The 23,161-nt window shown below is 40.2% G+C and overlaps 1 protein-coding gene across 11 annotated transcripts in view; it reads right to left on the minus strand.

The window, feature by feature from the left end:
- LOC134203753 (filamin-A) overlaps positions 1-23,161 on the minus strand; it is a 352,847-nt gene that overhangs the window by 181,497 nt on the left and 148,189 nt on the right. For all 11 annotated transcript variants that reach the window (XM_062678633.1, XM_062678643.1, XM_062678623.1 and 8 more), the window contains one exon: positions 5,598-5,730. In XM_062678633.1, the coding sequence (XP_062534617.1) occupies positions 5,598-5,730 (133 nt within the window). The remainder of the gene's footprint in view (positions 1-5,597; positions 5,731-23,161) is intronic.

A 23,161-nucleotide genomic window follows, 5' to 3' on the forward strand; every position in this document is an offset into this window, starting at 1 on the left:
AATCTGGAATAATTGACTTTTTATTAAATAATTTGATTAAAATTATTTTGATCGAGGTACGTTGGCATGCTATGCAATTGCGACAAACTTGGGATACCTGAGCATGTCCTTGAAGGATCAGAAGGACATTTGGGGTTGATTTGTGCAATGTACCTAAAGAAATTCAATTAATTGGATTTAATCTGGAATAATTGACTTTTTATTAAATAATTTGATTAAAATTATTTTTATCGAGGTACGTTGGCATGCTATGCAATTGCGACAAATCTGGGATACCTGAGAATGTCATTGAAGGATCAGAAGGACATTTACGGTCGATTTGTGCAATGTACTTAAAGAAATTCGAATTAATTGGATTTAATCTGGAATAATTGACTTTTTATTAAATAATTTGATTAAAATTATTTTTATCGAGGTACGTTGGCATGCTATGCAATTGCGACAAACTTGGGATACCTGAGAATGTCCTTGAGGGATCAGAAGGACATTTGGGGTTGTTTTGAGCAATGTACCTAAAGAAATTCGAATTAATTGGATTTAATCTGGAATAATTGACTTTTTATTAAATAATTTGATTAAAATTATTTTTATCGAGGTACGTTGGCATGCTATGCAATTGCGACAAACTTGGGATACCTGAGAATGTCCTTCAGGGATCAGAAGGACATTTGGGGTTGATTTGTGCAATGTACCTAAATAAATTCGAATTAATTGGATTTAATCTGGAATAATTGACTTTTTATTAAATAATTTGATAAAAAATATTTCTATCGAGGTACGTTGGCATGCTATGCAATTGCGACAAATCTGGGATACCTGAGCATGTCCTTGAAGGATCAGAAGGACATTTGGGGTCGATTTGTGCAATGTATTTAAAGAAATTCGAATTAATTGGATTTAATCTGGAATAATTGACTTTTTATTAAATAATTTGATTAAAATTATTTTTATCGAGGTACGTTGGCATGCTATGCAATTGCGACAAATCTGGGATACCTGAGAATGTCCTTGAAGGATCAGAAGGACATTTACGGTCGATTTGTGCAATGTACTTAAAGAAATTCGAATTAATTGGATTTAATCTGGAATAATTGACTTTTTTATTAAATAATTTGATTAAAATTATTTTTATCGAGGTACGTTGGCATGCTATGCAATTGCGACAAACTTGGGATACCTGAGAATGTCCTTGAAGGATCAGAAGGACATTTACGGTCGATTTGTGCAATGTACTTAAAGAAATTCGAATTAATTGGATTTAATCTGGAATAATTGACTTTTTATTAAATAATTTGATTAAAATTATTTTTATCGAGGTACGTTGGCATGCTATGCAATTGCGACAAACTTGGGATACCTGAGAATGTCCTTGAGAGATCAGAAGGACATTTGGGGTTGATTTGTGCAATGTACCTAAATAAATTCGAATTAATTGGATTTAATCTGGAATAATTGACTTTTTATTAAATAATTTGATTAAAATTATTTTTATCGAGGTACGTTGGCATGCTATGCAATTGCGACAAACTTGGGATACCTGAGAATGTCCTTGAAGGATCAGAAGGACATTTACGGTCGATTTGTGCAATGTACTTAAAGAAATTCGAATTAATTGGATTTAATCTGGAATAATTGACTTTTTATTAAATAATTTGATTAAAATTATTTTTATCGAGGTACGTTGGCATGCTATGCAATTGCGACAAACTTGGGATACCTGAGAATGTCCTTGAGAGATCAGAAGGACATTTGGGGTTGATTTGTGCAATGTACCTAAATAAATTCGAATTAATTGGATTTAATCTGGAATAATTGACTTTTATATTAAATAATTTGATTAAAATTATTTTTATCGAGGTACGTTGGCATGCTATGCAATTGCGACAAATCTGGGATACCTGAGAATGTCCTTGAAGGATCAGAAGGATATTTGGGGTTGATTTGTGCAATGTACCTGAAGAAATTCGAATTAATTGGATTTAATCTGGAATAATTGACTTTTTATTAAATAATTTGATTAAAATTATTTTGATCGAGGTACGTTGGCATGCTATGCAATTGCGACAAATCTGGGATACCTGAGAATGTCCTTGAGGGATCAGAAGGACATTTGGGGTTGATTTGTGCAATGTACCTAAATAAATTCGAATAAATTGGATTTAATCTGGAATAATTGACTTTTTATTAAATAATTTGATTAAAAATATTTCTATCGAGGTACGTTGGCATGCTATGCAATTGCGACAAACTTGGGATACCTGAGAAAGTCCTTGAGGGATCAGAAGGACATTTGGGGTTGATTTGTGCAATGTACCTAAAGAAATTCGAATTAATTGGATTTAATCTGGAATAATTGACTTTTTATTAAATAATTTGATTAAAATTATTTTTATCGAGGTACGTTGGCATGCTATGCAATTGCGACAAATCTGGGATACCTGAGAATGTCCTTGAAGGATCAGAAGGACATTTGGGGTTGATTTGTGCAATGTACCTAAAGAAATTCGAATTAATTGGATTTAATCTGGAATAATTGACTTTTTATTAAATAATTTGATTAAAATTATTTTTATCGAGGTACGTTGGCATGCTATGCAATTGCGACAAACTTGGGATACCTGAGAATGTCCTTGAGGGATCAGAAGGACATTTGGGGTCGATTTGTGCAATGTACTTAAAGAAATTCGAATTAATTGGATTTAATCTGGAATAATTGACTTTTATTAAATAATTTGATTAGAATTATTTTTATCGAGGTACGTTGGCATGCTATGCAATTGCGACAAATCTGGGATACCTGAGCATGTCCTTGAAGGATCAGAAGGACATTTGGGGTCGATTTGTGCAATGTACTTAAGGAAATTCGAATTAATTGGATTTAATCTGGAATAATTGACTTTTTATTAAATAATTTTATTAAAATTATTTTTATCGAGGTACGTTGGCATGCTATGCAATTGCGACAAACTTGGGATACCTGAGAATGTCCTTGAAGGATCAGAAGGACATTTGGGGTCGATTTGTGCAATGTACTTAAAGAAATTCGAATTAATTGGATTTGATCTGGAATAATTGACTTTTTAATAAATAATTCGATAAGAAATATTTCTATCGAGGTACGTTGGCATGCCATGCAATTGCGACAAACTTGGGATACCTGAGAATGTCCTTGAAGGATCAGATGGACATTTTTGGTCGATTTGTGCAATGTACCTTATTGATATGCATTTTTGAACTATATATGTATATCTTATCGGTTTTTAATTTCGTTTTGAATTGAAAATAGTTGGAAATGCATTTTATACAATATCCGAGCGTTCTGTTAATTGCCTACTTTCAGGCGTAAGCTCTTATTTTTGTTTTGGTGTGTATTTAGGAGTTTTCTAATGTATTTATATGATTTTTGGCCCGAAATCACGCTTTTTAGTATAAAACTGCCATTGTTCAACTTAAGTATAAGGTTTTATATATGTTTCCGGCCTAGAATTTTCCAAGGAATCCGATCCCGTCGAGTTATCTAACATATAAAGCGATTTGAAAAGTTTAGTATAAGAAAGTATGGGAAATTTTGAGGTACGTTGAAAAACAAATATAATTCCGGAAGGTACGTACTTGGTACATTACATTAGCGATAAAATTGAGAAGTTTTACGAAGATTTTCGAAAAATCGACCGTCTATTCAGCAGGCCACCGATTTTCTAGGAAATATTGAGGTACGTTCAAAATCCCCGGAGGTACGCATAGGTACGCATTTGGTACATCAACTTAGAGGTATTTATTTTCAATTTTATGATAAGTGGCCTGCCAGCTAGACGGACATCAGTTTTTACCAATTGTTTTTTAAACTGCTGCAATGCATTCAAATGAACGCAAATAAATGTGCAATTTCGACCTCTCTTATGCGCTTTTCTTGTTACTTTTACGTGTTTTCTTGTTCTATAATACACAAGAAAGGCATCATCACCGCTAGGTGGATAATATTGTTATTTTTTTTTGTATTGAATCATACAGAACCAAACATCTTCTAAGAACCTATCGCAGACATTCCTTCTACGGTGGTTGTTACCTTTCGGATAATTTCCTCCCGTTAAATGCATCACGATACATATAATTATAATGTTCTGCTCCCAGCAGGGCAGATGCACATTCTGTATGACTGCATATTTTGTCAACCTGGCACAGACATTGCCGCCGTATCGTACGACGAAGACGTCGTCGTCGTCGTCGAAGGGAACGTGACTCAAGCCAAACCGTAGATAACCCCCTACGGGTTGGAGGTCCCACACACCAAGAGATCAAGAAAAGTATCCTACACCTACCTGCCGGGCGCAGTGGCGAAGCGACACGTCTATCTGTCGCTCCGCATGAGTTGCGATCCTAATTTCTCGAGAGGGGATTTGCAAAATTTTGTTGGCATCGATTTGTCGAACTTGAATTGCAGCGCGAGCAGTTTTTTCGGATGACTATTCGCGAGAATTGTAAATCATAACGGACTTAACACAATGTTAGACGTCGAAAGTTATTTATCAAGAAAACGTTATTTGCGGATTTTGGTAGCAGGGTAGCAGCGGGGGGATAGGTTAGCGAAAATAAAAATGCAAACTGCTAAAACATCGTTAAAATCGGGTTATTTATGAAACGCTGAGAAGAGATATTTCGTCAATTGTGTTTCTCTGGTGTAGTTTAAAACAAAGCCGCGCGACGCTGTTGGATGGCTGGCTTAGGATTTTATTTTTGATATGGTGTGCTAAATCGTCGTATGACGATTTCTATTCGTCTTACCTTTAAAATTAATATGGTTGTTTTTTAGGTAATTAATATTGCCCAAAAAATATCGAAATAAGATTTACAGGATCATATGTAGAACGAATAGAAATTATCGTACGAGCAACAAAAAACGACACCCTAAATGGATTGAATGACTAATGAAATGGGGCTTTGGGGTGAAAGATTCAGGACAACACATGGCGCGAGCCTGGAAGCGAAGGAGTTGTAGATTTCATTATGCAGCTTCAGAAGCATACATCGTTATGACAAACTCAAACGTGTTGAAAGCAAACTTGCATGCAACCTACTCAAATCAGCGTGTTTTTGGGGCAAATCGCGGATTACATTGAAAGCAGTGGGGATTCGTGAACTATGGCAGCTGTTAGATAACTTTCCCCTACAATTATTTTAGCGGAAACAAACAAATAGACAAACAAATGGCAGAAACATGCATCGAAATTGAAATGAAAACAATGGAAAGGCCATGTATGTTTTGGTTCTATTTTTCTCTTCTCTTTATTTTTCCAAACTTCAGAGCCGCCGTTACCTTTGCCACCACTACTGAGATAATCGTACGTTTTTTGGTACAAACTCTTCCGCTAAACTGTTTCATAAATAACACGTTTGTAACGAGCTTAGCCTAATTAGGTTTTAAAGATCTTAAACTTCTAACTTGAATAAATTAGGGACAACAAGGTTTATAACAAATTAACACAATCATCACCCACTACTACCACCACCACCGTCACAACAGTTTGACTAGAGAGGGTTGGAAAACGCTTTCCAGGACAGAACAGACACTGATTGAACAACAAACAAAACTAATCTACCTTGATGGTGAAGGTGCCGTTGGGGATGTGCTGGCCGCCGAATTTGATGTCCAGGTCGTAGTCGCCCGGGTCCTTCAGGGTGTAGAATATGTCGAAGAAGCCGTCCTTCTCGATCACCTCCAGGTCGACTTCCCTGTGGGATAGATGAACAATAAAAAAGAAATGTAGTTAAGTGATATCTATGGTAAATAGGAGTGATTCTATGGATTTACTGAGAAGAATTAATCATAATTGATTTGTTGGCATTAATCGGTGAGTACAATATCTAAAGCTCAAAGTAGAGAGGGAGCACAGTAATGATTTTCCAATCAGGTTTCCATTATCCCTCCGATGGCATAATTCACTAAGGTTGGATAACTGTACCTAACCAGCAGCGGTAGGCAGATTTTAAAATAGTTCTTCATCAAAGCCTTACAGAAGCTACCCGGATACTACCCGTCATTAACAATGTTCGGCACCGACGGCCGCCGCGGTAGGACCTAGAGCGACTGAAGCACTGAGGGCAGTGAGCCTCCAAAAGATGATGGTCGTACACGATTCTGCCATGCATAGGGTGACCATATGGTATCCTAAAGGAGGACATGTCCTCCTTTTTCATTAAAAATCAGATGTCCTCCTTTTGCTCTAAAATGTCCTCCTTTTGCTCTAAAATGTCCTCCTTTTTGGATATTTAAAAAAAATAGCTTTCTTCTGTAGGGGCCCTCCTTTGCCGTGCGGTAAGACGTGCGGGTACAAAGCAAGACCATGCTGAGGGTGGCTGGGTTCGATTCCCGGTGCCGGTCTAGGCAATTTTCGGATGGGAAATTGTCTCGACTTCCCTGGGCATAAAAGTATCATCGTGTTAGCCTCATGATATACGAATGCAAAAATGGTAACTTGGCTTAGAAACCTCGCAGTTAATAACTGTGGAAGTGCTTAATGAACACTAAGCTGCGAGGCGGCTTTGTCCCAGTGTGGGGATGTAATGCCAATAAGAAGAAGAAGAAGAAGCTTTCTTCTGTAGTAATTCTAATTACTGCAACAGAGATCCATTAGCAGATTTGAAATATTTTCCTTTAAGTTTTTGAATAAAATCTATGTTAATATCGGAAATTAAATGCTTGAGTTGCAGTAACACAGATGTCAAAGATAACAGAAGAATAGGTATTGGATTGGATTGGAAAATGGATTAGGAAAAATGCAAATGCTTCTCAAAATTTTCTACGAGTAAACACCCATTGAATTGCCTTTGGAGCGAATCGCACGGTACGTTTCTTGAATATGTGCGGCAAAGAGCAGTTCCTTTGCCATGCCTAGAATGGAATAGAAATCTGAACTAATCTGAACAGTTGAGTTTCTTTAGTCTAAATCTGAACAGTTTAAAATTTCTTCAGTTAGGAACTTGGTGATACAGTTAACAATATCATTATTATTTACATGCCTCAAATTGTGATTCTTAATGGCATTCAAGAAACAAATTTCATTGGTCCCCTAAGCATCTTGTGTTCCGTTCTTATAAAACCTAATGTTCAGTCAGTTAATTATTTACAACAAATATTCAGAATTGTAAGCGATGAGCTGTTCTTGTTAAAATTCTGTTCACTGTTGATTTCAAATTCAGTTTAAGCGAAAATCTTACCATAATAAAGAAGGTGCTTATTTTTATTCGTTTTCGGAGGACGCAAAAACTTTTCTGAAGAACTTTTCAAATAGCAGCATAAACAGTGACAACAGTGGCAGTGGAAATAGCGACAATGATTAGCGAATTGATTGCTTTAAAATGATTTTGTGCAGTATCTTAAATAAGCAAAGCAACTTCTTGAATGCATTTTCATTAATACACTTCTAGTATTGCAATAAAAATTATTGTTCAAACATGTTTTACATTCGCTTACAACTCGACAATTTAAGTATTAAATTAAAGTCCATTACTTGTACTTTGATATGCGTATGAGATTGTTTGCCACAATTTGTCCTATACTTAGTTACAACTACATCAAATATGACTAAAAAATCCATTAAAACTGTTATAACTTTTTTATTTTTCAAGTTTTTAAGGTGCAATTACCACCAAACGACGTATTTTGTTATTATCTATAACTTTCTAGAACATGCGAAAAATGTAGATTTGAAAATAAAAAAGCTATGATGGAAAAACCATTTTTAGGGGGTTGTCGGAATAAAACGTAACAAATCTTCAAAAGTAATGAAATTACGAACTCGGTGTCTTTGACAAAATTTTCAGGAGAACTTTTACTACAACTTTTGTGAAAACATTAACCTTGTCCATTTTAAAGCAGAAAAATCAAAATTTTTATCTCACTCATAGGGGGATTGATCAGTAAGCTAAATACCTTCAAAGAAGCGCATTTACTTACTGATCAAATGTCTCGAAGAGACCGTTACGCTAAATTGCATAATAAAGGTGATATTAATTAAACGCGCTTAAAACACGGTTTTAGCCACTGTGCCATGGTTTGAAAAATTGCCCGGTGTACAAAAAGCGCACCACCCAAGCAGTCGCATGCGAAAATGGTTAAGTCGCAATACACATTCGTCACAGCCACTGCATTGACTGCTATTTCAGCCACCGTTCGTGTAAGTGATTATTATGATTCCATATCCATTGACAAATTGGACTCTGACGTAGCCGATATGGATGATTCTGTGGAAGTACACGTGTACACGTGGAAGCAACCGTTTTCCCCGGGATCGCGCAGTAAGAGGACAAAAATAATCCATAAATTCTTGGTAAAGTCTGAAGGTAAGGGGGGTTTATTTAAAATCCTGAAGCAACCTGTCTCTACTGTTAAATATCTTGGCTGTGCATATGCACAGCATATGTTTCGAAATGGACAAATTGATATGAAATTTGCGAAAAAGAATCCACGTGTCTTGAGGACTCAGAATTCAACCTCCTACTCTCTAGATATCTAGAGAGTAGGAGGTTGAGGGTTATCCCTCCAAGACACGTGGATTCTTTTTCGCAAATTTCATATCAATTTGTCCATTTCGAAACATATGCTGTGCATATGCACAGCCAAGATACTTAACAAAAAAAAATGGTTTTCGTACGGCCGAGTTGCCGAATAATATGCAATTAACTGTCTCTACTGTTTCTGTTGACCCTGGATGCAGTAAGACATTCCCGCCAATGCCTAAAACCGATGTTTCCAAGAAACATCCGGCTAGGAGAATCAGTGAAAGAAAAAAAAATGCAATTTGCACTTCCAGAAAAGTATTCCGTCCAAACGAGGATTGATCTCCTTTAACAGGGCTGGAAGCAATGAATGCCGTTTAAAATAGTGACTTTAGTCATTAGTGACCAACGATGACGAGAAAAGTGACCAAATAGTGACTTTCAGTTCAGAAAAGTGACCAAATAGTGACTTCTGTATGAAGTTTATAACCAGATAGTGAACTGCAAATAACATTGGCATGGTATAATTCGTAGATTGAAAACTTGTGATTATGAAGATGAAACTTAGCAAGAGACTTAACGACACACTGATAAGGGCCACAGTGTTGCATATTAAGGCTCAAATTACCGTCATCCAGTAATTGACGAGAAAGACAGCCACGTGCTCGTACCACCCCTCATTAATAAAACCACCTACCGAGGAGAAAAATCAGTCTCCATTGCATGTGGTTGACGGGCCCGTGACGTTAGGCATAGGGATGTTAGTCATAAGTACGTTAGGCATAATGTACGTTAGGCATAGGTTCTTTGGGTCATTTTATGCCTAACGTCCTTATGCCTAACGGGGTATACCCGTGGTTGACAATATTTGATAACAGGTACAAATGATTTTTCTTTTGAACTTGTTTACAATCTGCGGTGCGAAAATATTGACTTTAGCCACCATTTTCCGAAAAAAATAATGACTTTAGAGATTTTTTTTATGCAAATAGTGACTAGACTCAAAATAGTGACCAAGTCACTAAAAAGTGACTCGCTTCCAGCCCTGCTTTAAGGACTTTGTGGACCATTGTTTAAGCTTATACCCGTAACGCTGGGTAGACACCTTTACGTGGTGTGTTACGGGGTATGATCTACAACGGTTACATTGCCAGCTACAGGCAAATCCTGACCCAACAAATACCTTACTTATTATCCAACTCCGTGGTACTTATGAGGGTGTCGCTCAGTCGGTGGCCCCTCGTTAAGTAAGTACTACATTAACACTTCCTTCTTCTTCTTAGTTACGGTGAAAATGGGCGTGGCCAGTAGTAGTCATCCTCATGCTTCTGTTATTTTTGTCCAAGACTGGAATCAAGGGCCACTCCCCTTCTGAATTTCTGATAGCATTCTAGATAAGGACTTCAAAAGTAAAACATGAGTTTCACTAGTGTCCAATCTACGAATTACACCGTAACAATGCTAATACTAATGCTTGTGGATCGTTTTTTGAACTTATTCAATATTCCGAATTCATCGAGGCCAATCATTGACCTCATTATTCCAACAGTTGAAAGTTATCTGAAGCACTTAACTGTTTCATGGCCCCTTCTTGCAGAAATTGTATCTTTCGATGGATAATACGGCGATACAAGATACAATCACTGTTTTGCAGTGGAACTGCCATAGACTAAAAAATAAGGTGGACGTGTTCAAGTTTTTGCTTTGCTACTCCGATTGCAATATATTTGCACTCTTTCTTCTGAAGACGAAATCAACTTTCATGATTTTAACATTATTCGCCAAGATCGGGACGATCATTATGGGGACGTTCTTTTGGGGATCAAAAAATGCTACTTCTTCTACAGAAGTCCCATTCCGACTGTTAATGGCTTAGAAATCGTCGCTTGCCAAATAATGATAAAGAATAAAGGCCTTTGCATAGCTTCTGTATATATTTCACCAAACACAATCTCCCTTCTATCATCTCCAGTATTAATATTGGGTGATATGAATGCACATGGTATTGAATGGGGAGAAATATATGACGATTACAGAGCGCCAGTTTTCTATGATTTATGTGACGATTTCAATTTGAATATTTTGAACACTGGTGAAGTAGCTCGAATAGGACCAAATGGTCAACAAAGCCGTATTGATCTGTTTTTATGTTCAAATTCACTATCATTTGATTGCAGATTTCTATGCAAATTCTAATTCTCATTTTTCGTTAGGTTTAGATTTATCTTTAAATAGGTATAATGTAATGTTAATTAATAACAAATTGTGAATAGTGGGGAAAAATAAAAAGCTTGCAGTGAAGAACCGCGATAGAGGAAATTTCCTGGCTGTGATTGTGCTACGGCGTACTGTGCACTGTTCAGCTTTCCTGGAATGCTTGGGTTGTCTGATTCTAAGGGAGCTATTTAGCTTATGCATTTTTTTGCGATTTTTATGTAACCTTACGACTGATTTTTATTATGAACACAAACTTTTGTAAATTTTGTAATGATTGATAAAGTTTGATGATATCTCGAATTCTTCTTCTTCATTGCCGCCTCGCAGCTTAGTGTTCATTAAGCACTTTCACAGTTATTAACTGCGAGGTTTCTGAGCCATGTTACCATTTCTGCATGTGTATATCATGAGGCTAACACGATGACACTGTTATGCCCAGGGAAGTTGATACAATTTCCAATCCGAAAAGTGTCTAGACCGGCAGCGGGAATCAAATCCAGCCACCCTCAGCATAGTCTTGCTTTGTAGCCGTGCATCTTACCGCACGGCTAAGGAGGGCCCCCTCTCGATCCCGAATAATGTTCTCCTAAACGATTGCTGTGAAAACAATAAAAAACGGCCATTGGAAGCGCTGTAAGAAAGTAAACATTTTGTGCAAATATTGGGTGAATCGAGCTTTAATTATAAATAATGGAAAAGAAAATCGGAAAAAATTCTGTAAAAAATGAAAGGCGAAAGATGAAAACTAATTTCAGATACCGACGTTAAAAATCCAATGATATCTAGATAAAACAATTGAATTTGGTAAAAGTTGTATGTGACATTGTCTCGAATTTATTATTTGGCCTGCGATTCACAGTTATAGTTTGCTACAAATAAGTGCGAAGTCGAAGCAGTACATTCTTAGCAATTGTTTGTTTGTTTATTTATCAATCTGATCTCAAATCTAAAGCTTTGCTTTGTTTTGTCTATGGGTTACATATTTGGTTATTATCAAAAGCATATAGGGGAAATATGAGGAAAGAAGCCAACAAAACATAACATGCCGAAAATGCTTTATCATTTTGAACCTCCAATTGGGTTGCTATTAAATTCCAAATAGTTATCCATAAGCAGTTGGGGTAAGAAATTTGAATAATATACATGACAGCTATCAGTATGCAATCTTCGAAATACTCCTTTACAACGCAACGTAACGCAAATTCACTATCATTAGATTGCACGTGGAATGTAATTCAAGATTCTCATGGTAGTGACCATAAGCCGATAGTCACCACAATAAAAAGTGGCTATCAACAATCTGAGGCAGTTTATGTTCCTTTCGACATCACGAAGAACATTGACTGGCAAAAATTTGCATCGGCGGTAAAAATTGGTATTGAATCAACTGATACTCTTCCAGCTTTGGATGAATATCGATTCCTTACCGAGTTAATTAAAAAATGCGCACTAGAAGCTTAGAAACGACGCGTTCCAAGTAAATGTGTCATAAGAAGACCAACCACTTCTGGATGAGATGATGAATGTACTAAGTTGTACTCTGAGAAATCTGATGCGGCCCACAACATTTTGTCACAATTTTCTCCGCAGGTCAAAATACATATCTATGGCGATTTCAATCAACGCAATGCCGACTTCATTCCAGATATAGATAATGAAGGTATTCTGCTTCCCTTGGTTGGGGTCAATGCTAAACCGGATTAATCATGTTACTGAAGATTTTTGTATCAATGCATGTGCATCACCTCTATGGAAAAATGAAGCGTTTCATACGGCGATGGAATACTCTCTGTTTATTTACTCTAACGAAAGGGATTGTGAATATGAAGAAACTTTTGAATACAATAATGCAAACTATGATAACATATAGATTAAATTAAATGCAATTAGCTGGCAATCAATCCTAAAAAGGGAAATAAATATGGAAAATGCCACTGGTGTTTTCTACAAATTATTATTTGATATTATCAATGAAGAAGTTCCATATAGAAGGAAAAGACGCTTTGATAATTCTAAACATCCAATGTGGTTCAATAAAAATATAATTAACATAAAAAATCGGAAACAAAAGGTCCACAAAATTTTTAAAAAGCATTGCACTAATGATAATCTACAACTATATCTTGGCATATGTGATCAACTGAACTTAGCCATTAGCTCAGCACTTGGAGAGTATAACAGAAAAACAGAAAATTATATTAAAACATGCCCAAAGCACTTCTTCAGTTATGTTAAGACTAAAATGAAAACAATTTTCCTACAAAAATGGAACTAGATGAAAAAGTTGCAGAAAATTCAGAAGAGATAAGGTACCCCGGGGCAAGTGAAAATACGGGGTAAGTGGGTACTATGGCTGCCGATTAATCGGTGAACGTTTTTAATGGTAACAATGTTCTAGAAAAATGAGGCAGAATTATCAACGAATTCGCCTGACGCAAAAAACATTGGAATCAAAACTATTTGCGGCACCATACTAATGGTATTGTTTAATCGTGACTTTAAACTATCGGCAAAATCTATTACTTTTATTTTAATTCAACGGATTTCCAACAAAATAATCATTTCTAATTTCATCATTGATGTGGAAAGTGAATATTTTGAACAATTAAATAATTGTGTGACATCGAAAACGATTTAAATGTTTTGATTAAAGCCAAAATTTGCAATTTTCACTTGCCCTTAAGTTTTAACATATATGGGGCAAGTTGGACATATTTGAAAAACATTTTCGATAGAGCCATTTTACCTGTTTTTAGATTGTTTTCTAGTGAAAAATAACTTCGACACTCATATATCATATGGATCTGAATCAAATGCGGTTGTTATCGTTGGTTTCGTTGTCAAGAAGTAGTGTACAGTTGATTTACCAAATGTGTATTTTACTTCCTGGAAATTATCTTCCAAGAGCAATGGTTATAACTATGCGACATTTTTCTTTTACAGTGCAAACAAACTATTTATTCTACAATAGATCAACAGTTTTTTTCTTGTGTTTTTTTTATTTTTAAGCATCGCATCAGATTAACAGATTTTCAGATAAACAAAGTGCTTAAGACATAAATTGGCCATTTCGTTCTATTACAAATTTGGAGCACTGCGCATCGCCTGAATAAAAACGTTTCTTTTGAAGTTCTAATTTAGGTAATAATTTGTGTTCTAAACAGAGAAACTTTCATTCGAAAAGTGAACAAAGATTTGCCTATCTCTTCCATCTAACACATTTGGTAAGAAAGTAAGCTAATGCCAGACAATAGCCAATTAAACAGTAAACTTGTCTTGTTTTTATATCTGCTAACATTGTGATCCTTTTTTTTTTGCAAAAACAAAAGTCTAACATGCAATAAACCTCCATCCATGATCTGAAATACTACGACTCAGAAATTACATGAACATTATATCTACATTCTTCAAATTCGTTTCGATCGACAGTATAAAGCAGAATAGGTCCCACTTGCCCCGTTTGAAGGGGTAAGTGGGTCCCACAGGTAATTTTTTTTATGTCACTACCAACACTTTTGTAACTGAATAAATGGCTTACAACACGTCTACACTTCAACAACGGAAGCATATAATGATGTATCCGTGGTTAATGTCCTGAAATACCCTGTTTTCTAAGTATGCGTTAATCATTTTGCTGAACTAGCGTTTTTTTAGGTCCCACTTGCCCCGGGGTACCTTATGTAGCATGTTTGCACATTTTATCCAAAACGTATACACAACATTTTCAAAAGAAGACCGAGACTTCGATTATTTCTCATTTGTTCCTTCATTGTGATGTTCTTTCAAGTGATGTTAGTGTTAGTCACATAGCTGTAAACGACATTCTAACAGGTTTGACAGATTAAGACGCCAACAAGGGATCGGGTCCCTAAAATTTCTGCGCGAGCGTGGTTCAGAGGTGAGGATTTAAGCCGAGGCTTCATTCGCACGATGTCGAGACCTATGTCCAATCACTATTCACTAAACGCACATCTCTATAGAACATGCGTGCGTCAAATACCCGGATGAGCAGCTGAAATACCTCAAACCCAAATCCTAACCCCGTCCATCACCAAATTACGCAGTCTAACTGTTCAGTCCGTAACCCAGCGAACTGAAGAAACAAGCCACGCCTCCTTGCGCAACCATCGCCATCGTCTGCGCTCAACGCAGAACAGTTTTTGAATAAAACCATGGTGCCACCTAGCACCATTGATCAGTTTTTTCGCAACGACCAACAGCAGCAGAAGGAGAAGAAGAACGAGAAGCAGCCTAGCCGAGTCAGCCGCAGCAGAGTCGAACCGACACCAGCAACAGCATTAGAGCCTAGCCGATGCCGGCCGGCATCAGCGTGGAGCCGCAGCAGGCTGAAGAAATGTGTATTTTTTAAATAAGAAGAAGAAGAGTAAAAGAATGTATTAGAAAAGTTCTCGTGTGTGTGTTTTGGATTCTTGCCAGGAGCTCCCTCGGTCCACCAGCTGCCGCAAAGAGTTAATTTTCGGTCCTTCTCAGGGCCAAGAAGAGTTAATGGTAATTTTCGAGGCAATTGTTTGGCATTCGTCGCTGGTCCGCCGGTCGCTGCAGTAAGGCAGTTCCCATCCCGCTGGTTCCAATGGGGAACCAGCACTCGTCGGCGGATACGCTGCATGAAGGCAGCTATGGATTCGCGCTCCACCCCGGAGCACCCAGCTGCAGTTACAGTCCACTGCAACATAACGCTACATGTTTTGGTCCGATCGAACCGGATGGCCATCGCTTGGAATTGGTGCACATTCGTCGCTTGGTGAAGCAAACGCAGCTGGATTGATCGGTGGAGTGACTGGCTTGGAGACAAAACACACACGGTTGAAAAAGTGGAAAAAGAAGCAAAAAGTGAATGAACATTTGGACAAATGGACAATCAAGTAAGTGATTAAGTGCTAAAAGACATTGGATTAAAGTGAATTAAGTGAAGTGGGAAATCATGCCGACGAAGAGAACACCTATGAAGTCTCAGGCAAGTGATGCAACCGGTGCTTCCGCCGGTGGTGGCAACAACGAGGATGGAGTGGAAGAATGGGACACGCTCGTTCACATGCGTGGCTTAGCTAAAGGAAAGCTCACGCGTGTGAAAAATATCATGGACCAACTCGCGCAAGAGGAAATCACGCAGCCGCTGATTAAGGTGAATCAGAAGAAGGTGGAAGCAGCCTACAAGGAGTTTGCCGATTATCATGAACGCATCATGGCGATCACCCCACCAAGTAAGAGGAAGGAACAAGACTGTAAGTACCTCGAATTTGAAACCTTGCACGACAATATTTGCCTCACTCTCGAAACATGGATCGAGAGTCTCAACGAAATACCCGTGAATGCTCAACCAATCCGGAATCAGCAACCGCTGGTTTTGCAACAGTCGCTTCCTCGTGCCATTCCGCATTTTGATGGCAAATACGAGCAGTGGGAAAAGTTTAAAGTCATGTTCAGGGACGTGGTGGACAGATCAAACGACGCACCACGGATTAAGCTCTACCATTTGGAAAAAGCATTGATTGGGGACGCTGCTGGCATAATTGACGCAAAAACCATCTCTGATGGCAATTATGATCATGCATGGGAAATTTTAGCAGAAAGGTTTGAAAATAAGAGGCGAATGGTTGATCATCACATCTCCGGGCTGCTGAATATGAGAAAATTGTCGCAAGAAAGCCACTCTGAGTTGAGAGAGTTGGTTGATTCATGCGTAGGCCATGTCGAAAATTTGAAATTTTTGGGTCAGGAATTTACTGGGGTATCAGAATCATTCGTCACACATCTCCTTGCAAATGCGCTAGATGACGAAACTAAGAAGCTATGGGAAACGTCTGTCATACATGGGGAATTACCAGATTATGAGGATACTGTCAAATTTCTGAAAGGTCGCATTTCCGTTCTCGAACGATGTCAGAAGTCCATGAACGATAGCAAGGTCAAGCAATCCGCGCGTGTTCAAACCAAAGCAGGTCAAGGGTCCGGCAAGCCGTCGTCGAATGTGAAAGTAAATACCGTGTCGTCGTCTAACAGTTGCGAGTTTTGTGCTGGTGAACGTTTGGCGTTCAAGTGCTCGGTGTTCAATGAAATGTCGGTGGATGAACGATTGAGGCTAGTGCGTGAAAAACAAGTATGCTTCAACTGTTTGAGACGTGGTCATCGTAGTACGGATTGCAGGTTCAACAAGTCGTGCTCAAAGTGCAAACGGAAACATCATACGCTACTACATGCTGAAGGTGGTTAAGTTGAGAGTTCTGGTTCGAGTAATTCAAGATCAGCAGAGCAGCAACAAATATCAAAGGCAGCAGTTCAACCAGCTATTGGAAACCCAACTACGGACATCATCCCTACTACCGTAACATCAAACGTGGTCGAGAAGCCAATTGCACAAGTGCTGTTACTAACTGCAATGGTCAGCATCTTGGATAAGAATGGAAACCCGCAGATATGTCGAGCCCTCTTGGATAGTGGATCTCAGGTCAACTTTATTTCGGAAGCGATGCTGGGGAAGTTACAAGTGGATCGAGAAGAAATCAACATCCCCATTACTGGAGTTAACAGTGTACGATCAAGTGTCCGTCAGAAAGCGAAGGTTGACGTCCTCTCGAAGCATAACAATTTCAAAATCGAGTTAGATTGTTTGGTCTCACCGAAGATAACAGGAAACTTGCCTACTTTCGAAGTGGATATGACTTCGTGGAATATTCCAAGCGGAATTCAGCTAGCGGACCCGGTGTTCTTTCGTCCGGGACAAGTGGACTTGTTGATCGGAATGGAATGGTACGACGACGTAATCAAGCCTGGTCGACTGAAGCTGTCTGAAGAACTTCCTACGCTCCAGGACTCGCAATTTGGGTGGTTGGTAGGTGGAAGATATTCTAGTGCTTTTAGTGGAATAAGTATGAACTCTTGTGTAGCGACACCATTTGGTGATCCGCTAAGTGAACTAATGCAGAAGTTTTGGGACATTGAAAGTGTATCCAGTGAAAATGGTCCGTTGTCGGAAGCCGAACAGTGTGAAAAACATTTCCAGTCTACGTTTCGCCGACGCGATGATGGCCGATACGTAGTGCAGCTTCCACTAAGGGATTCAGTAAGTCAGCTTGGAGATTCTAGATCGATGGCACTCCGGAGATTCTACGCTTTGGAAGCAAAATTGCAGAAGAACCCGGAGATAAAGAAGCAATACGATGATTTCCTGGAGGAGTATGAGCAGCTTGGACATTGTGTGGAAGTCCGTGAAGTGGATGATCCCATCGGTTTGCAGAAATGGTATCTGCCGCACCATGCAGTGCTTAAGCCATCGAATTCAACTACCAAGTGTCGCGTAGTATTCGATGGATCAGCGAAGATAGGTGGAATGTCCTTGAATGATGCGATGATGATCGGTCCTACAATCCAACCCGATTTGCTGACGATTATTTTGAAGTTTCGCGCATTTCGGTACGTGTTAAGCGCTGATATAGCTAAAATGTATCGGCAAGTGCAGAAAGCAAAATGCCACACTCCGTTACAACGCATCTTCTACCGGAAGAATCCTAGTGATCCACTTAGAGTGTTGGAATTACAAACTGTGACCTACGGCACAGCTTCCGCCCCATTTCTGGCTATTCGAGCATTGTACCAACTAGCAATAGATGAGGAGGAGTCACATCCTGGGGCGGCAATGTTAGTGAAGAAGATGTTCTACGTCGATAATGTATTATTCGGCGGCGACGACTTGGAAGAAGTTCGAAGACTTCAAGGAGAATTGGTTTCCTTGTTGCAGCGTGGAGGTTTTCATCTACACAAATGAGCAGCGAATGATGATAGACTCCTGGAAAGTGTATCTGATGTTGATCGTGATAAGTTGGTGAAGATTGAAGACTCTAGCGCAAATGAAGTTATCAAAACCCTTGGATTAATGTGGGACCCGATCGGAGATGATTTTCTATTTCGTGCACAAGCTGACTGTAAAATTCCAACCCCAACAAAGCGGCAAGTATTGTCAGTAATTGCCAGGCTTTTTGATCCTCTGGGACTGTTGTCACCGGTCATCGTTTTGGCGAAGACACTAATGCAAAGACTCTGGAAAAGCAGAATGGATTGGGACGATCAACTGGATGGAGAATTACTGAAGGATTGGACAAATTTCTTGGATGCACTACCACTAGCAGAAGACTTCCGGGTTACACGACGAGTTGTTACGAATGATGCAGTCAGGATCGAAATCCATGGATTTTCAGACGCTTCAAACATGGCCTACGGTGCGTGCGTATACCTTCGATCAGTATTCGATGATGGCACAGCTAGTGCGAACTTGATTACTAGCAAATCAAAAGTCTGTCCAATCACTCCATTGTCTATTCCAAGGAAGGAGCTAATGGCAGCTCTGCTTCTGAATCGCCTGGTGAAGAAAGTGATCAACGCAATGGATTTGGAAAACGTCCCAGTTATTCTCTGGTCGGACAGCCAAGTAGTTTTAACATGGCTGAACAAACCTGCCGACCGTCTTCAGATATTCGTGAGAAATCGTGTCGCAGAGATAATCCAGGAAACCAAGAATGTGTGGAAATACGTCAGGTCCGCAGACAACCCGGCTGATATTGTGTCTCGCGGAATGTCAGCTAAAATGCTTTCGAAAAATGATTTATGGTGGAATGGACCGTATTTTCTACGCAGCGAAACCTATGAAGAAGTGACCCCTGCAGTCAGCAATATCTACCAATATCGCAACAGTGTATGAAGAGCTTCCAATATTAACGAAATTTGAATCTTTTCGAAAAACGCAACGTATTATCGCCTTTGTTCTCCGGTTCATATCCAACTGTCGTTTGAAGAAAGGTACACGAAGTGCTACATCAACACCAACGATTCCGGAGCTACAAAACGCAACTAAGTGCATCATCCGTGCGATCCAACGAAGTGAACTACAAGATGAAATCGATCGCCTACAATCTGGAGAGCCATGTAAGCGAATTGGCAACCTAAATCCCTTCTTGGATGACGGATTATTAAGAGTTGGAGGTAGAATTCGTCACTGCAACCTACCTTACGATGTGAAGCACCAATGGATTGTTCCTGCTAAACACCCTGTGACAAGAAATCTCATCGTCGCTATTCATAGGGAAAATCTTCATGCTGGTTCAAAAAGCATACTCGCAGCTCTAAGAGAACGGTATTGGATCCTGAATGGTAGATCGACGGTAAGGAAGGTTATGAGAAGTTGTATCACCTGCTTCAAATCAAACCCGAAGTTGGCTGAGCAATTTATGGGAGACTTGCCCTCCTATCGAGTCACCGAAGCACCTACATTCTTGAGAGTTGGAGTGGATTTTGCCGGACCCATCTACATCAAACAAACAGCTAGGAAAGCCGCACCAACGAAAGGATACATCTGTGTATTTGTCTGTATGGTATCTAAGGCAATGCACTTGGAAGTAGTCGAAAACCTCTCGACTGAAGCATTTTTGGCGGCACTACAAAGATTTGTTTCCAGAAGAGGAGTTCCTGAAGAGGTATACAGTGACAATGGAACCAATTTCATGGGAGCGAGATCGGAACTGCGTGAGCTGTACGAGCTCTTCAAGGCTGACCTCACCAGTGAAAGGCTATCGCAGTTTTGTCAAGTCAAGGAGATCAAGTGGACAACAATTCCCCCTAGCGCACCTCATTTCGGAGGGTTATGGGAGGCGGGAGTTAAAAGTGTCAAATCGGTTATGAAGAAAGTATATAAATCCGCCTCTCTTACAATTATGGAATTTGCGACCTTGCTTTGCCAAATTGAGGCCATACTAAACTCGAGACCTCTTTTTGCTCATTCCTCTGACCCCAATGACCCTAATGTTTTGACCCCTGGCCATTTGATGATCAATCGACCTTTAACTGCTATCCCTGAGCCCTGTCTCGATGACATTCCCATCAATCGTTTATCAAAATGGCAACATATTCAATTACTTCGACAGCATTTTTGGAACCGCTGGTCGAAAGAATATTTGGTAGAGCTTCAAACTCGTTCGAAATGGACGAGAAAACATGCAAATGTCGTTCCCAACACCGTCGTGCTTTTGAAGGAAGATAACATGCCACCGCAGCAATGGAGACTAGGTAGAATAATCAAAAGCTACCCTGGTCCCGATAATCTGACTCGCGTCGTAGATGTCCGTGTGGGGAACAGCATCTTCAAGCGGCCGATCCATAAATTGGCCCCACTACCCATTCTAGAGGAAAGTGCTGCACCTACAACATCACTTCTTTCTCGGTGGGAGCATGTTCAGTCCGTAACCCAGCGAACTGAAGAAACAAGCCACGCCTCCTTGCGCAACCATCGCCATCGTCTGCGCTCAACGCAGAACAGTTTTTGAATAAAACCATGGTGCCACCTAGCACCATTGATCAGTTTTTTCGCAACGACCAACAGCAGCAGAAGGAGAAGAAGAACGAGAAGCAGCCTAGCCGAGTCAGCCGCAGCAGAGTCGAACCGACACCGGCAACAGCATCAGAGCCTAGCCGATGCCGGCCGGCATCAGCGTGGAGCCGCAGCAGGCTGAAGAAATGTGTATTTTTTAAATAAGAAGAAGAAGAGTAAAGAATGTTCTCGAAAAGTTCTCGTGTGTGCGTTTTGGATTCTTGCCAGGAGCTCCCTCGGTCCACCAGCTGCCGCAAAGAGTTAATTTTCGGTCCTTCTCAGGGCCAAGAAGAGTTAATGGTAATTTTCGAGGCAATTGTTTGGCATTCGTCGCTGGTCCGCCGGTCGCTGCAGTAAGGCAGTTCCCACCCCGCTGGTTCCAATGGAGAACCAGCACTCGTCGGCGGATACGCTGCATGAAGGCAGCTATGGATTCGCGCTCCACCCCGGAGCACCCAGCAGCAGTTACAGTCCACTGCAACATAACGCTACACTAACCTTATCTTGGTCTTTGTCCCTTTCCCTTACTAAAGCCCCAAACGCAATACAACGGAACGGCGACGGAAACGGAAAATTTGACAGTTAGCCCATATATTTTCTGTCAAATTTGCCGTTTCCGTCGCCGTTCCGTTTTATTGCGTTTGGGGTTTAACTGTTGATAATAAGATGATATCGATTGTAAATATCATTAAGAATCTCGGCTCCGTTAAATGTTATGCACGCCTCAGTCCATCAAACAAATGCAATAGTTAATAAAGGGATAAGGTCCTGAAGGAATTCCTCCTGTATTTATGAAGAACTTAGTAGTAGAGCCGACATCTCCTTTATTTTGGTTATTTATTAAATCCCTTCCGGGGGCAGCAGGGACTATGTCCGATCCCTCCCCAGGCCATCTGCGAGTTGTGGGACTTGCCTAGGATGTGGTGGGGTTTGACAAAAGGCCCTGTTAAACCTCTATGAAAAGCTGCATGTATCCGCAAGTAGGCCCCACCAAGGCGACCAAAGCACAAGCCCAAGTCCTGGTGCTAGGTGGGACGCTAAACAGCCCTGACACGACGGCCCTCCGACGAGACAGGAGGTTTGCGCAGGCTCAATAAGTCGCCTGGAAAACCAATAATTACGAACAATATAAGAGATAATGCGACTCAATATGATCAGCCAATCAACGCAAGGATGTGCAAGCTGAGGATTAAAGGCCGTTTCTTCAACTATAGCATCAACAACGTGCACTGCCCACACGAAGGGAGACCCGACGACGAGAAAGAAGCGTTCTATGCACAGTTGGAGCAGACATACGATGGATGCCTACGGCGGGACGTCAAAATCGTCATCGGTGACATGAACGCACAGGTAGGAAGGGAGGAAATGTATAGACCGGTCATCGGACCGGATAGCTTGCACACCGTATCGAATGACAACGGCCAACGATGCATAAACTTCGCAGCCTCCCGCGGAATGGTAGCACCTGCTTTCCCCGCAAAAATATCCACAAGGCCACATGGAGATCACCCAACCAAGAAACGGAAAACCAAATCGACCACGTTCTAATCGACGGTAAATTCTTCTAAAATCACGAACGTCCGCACTTACCGCAGTGCGAATATTGAATCCGACCACTACCTCGTTGCAGTATGCCTGCGCTCAAAACTCTCGACGGTGTACAACACGCGTCGAAGTCGGACGCCGCGGCTTAACATTAGGCGGCTACAAGACGCTAGACTAGCCCAAGAATACGCGCAGCAGCTGGAAGTGGCACTCCCAACGGAAGAGCAGCTAGGCGCAGCGTCTCTTGAAGATGGCTGGAGAGATATTCGATCCGCCATTGGTAGCACCGCAACCGCTGCGCTTGGCACGGTGCCCCCGGATCAGAGAAACGACTGGTATGACGGCGAATGTGAGCAGTTAGTAGAAGAGAAGAATGCAGCATGGGCGAGATTGCTGCAACACCGCACGAGGGCGAACGAGGCACGATACAAACGGGCGCGGAACAGACAAAACTCGATTTTTCAGAGGAAAAAGCGCCAACAGGAAGATTGAGACCGTGAAGAGACGGAGCAACTGTACCGCGCTAAT

Source organism: Armigeres subalbatus, chromosome 1, assembly GCF_024139115.2.
Source record: "Armigeres subalbatus isolate Guangzhou_Male chromosome 1, GZ_Asu_2, whole genome shotgun sequence".
Taxonomy (NCBI): domain Eukaryota; kingdom Metazoa; phylum Arthropoda; class Insecta; order Diptera; family Culicidae; genus Armigeres; species Armigeres subalbatus.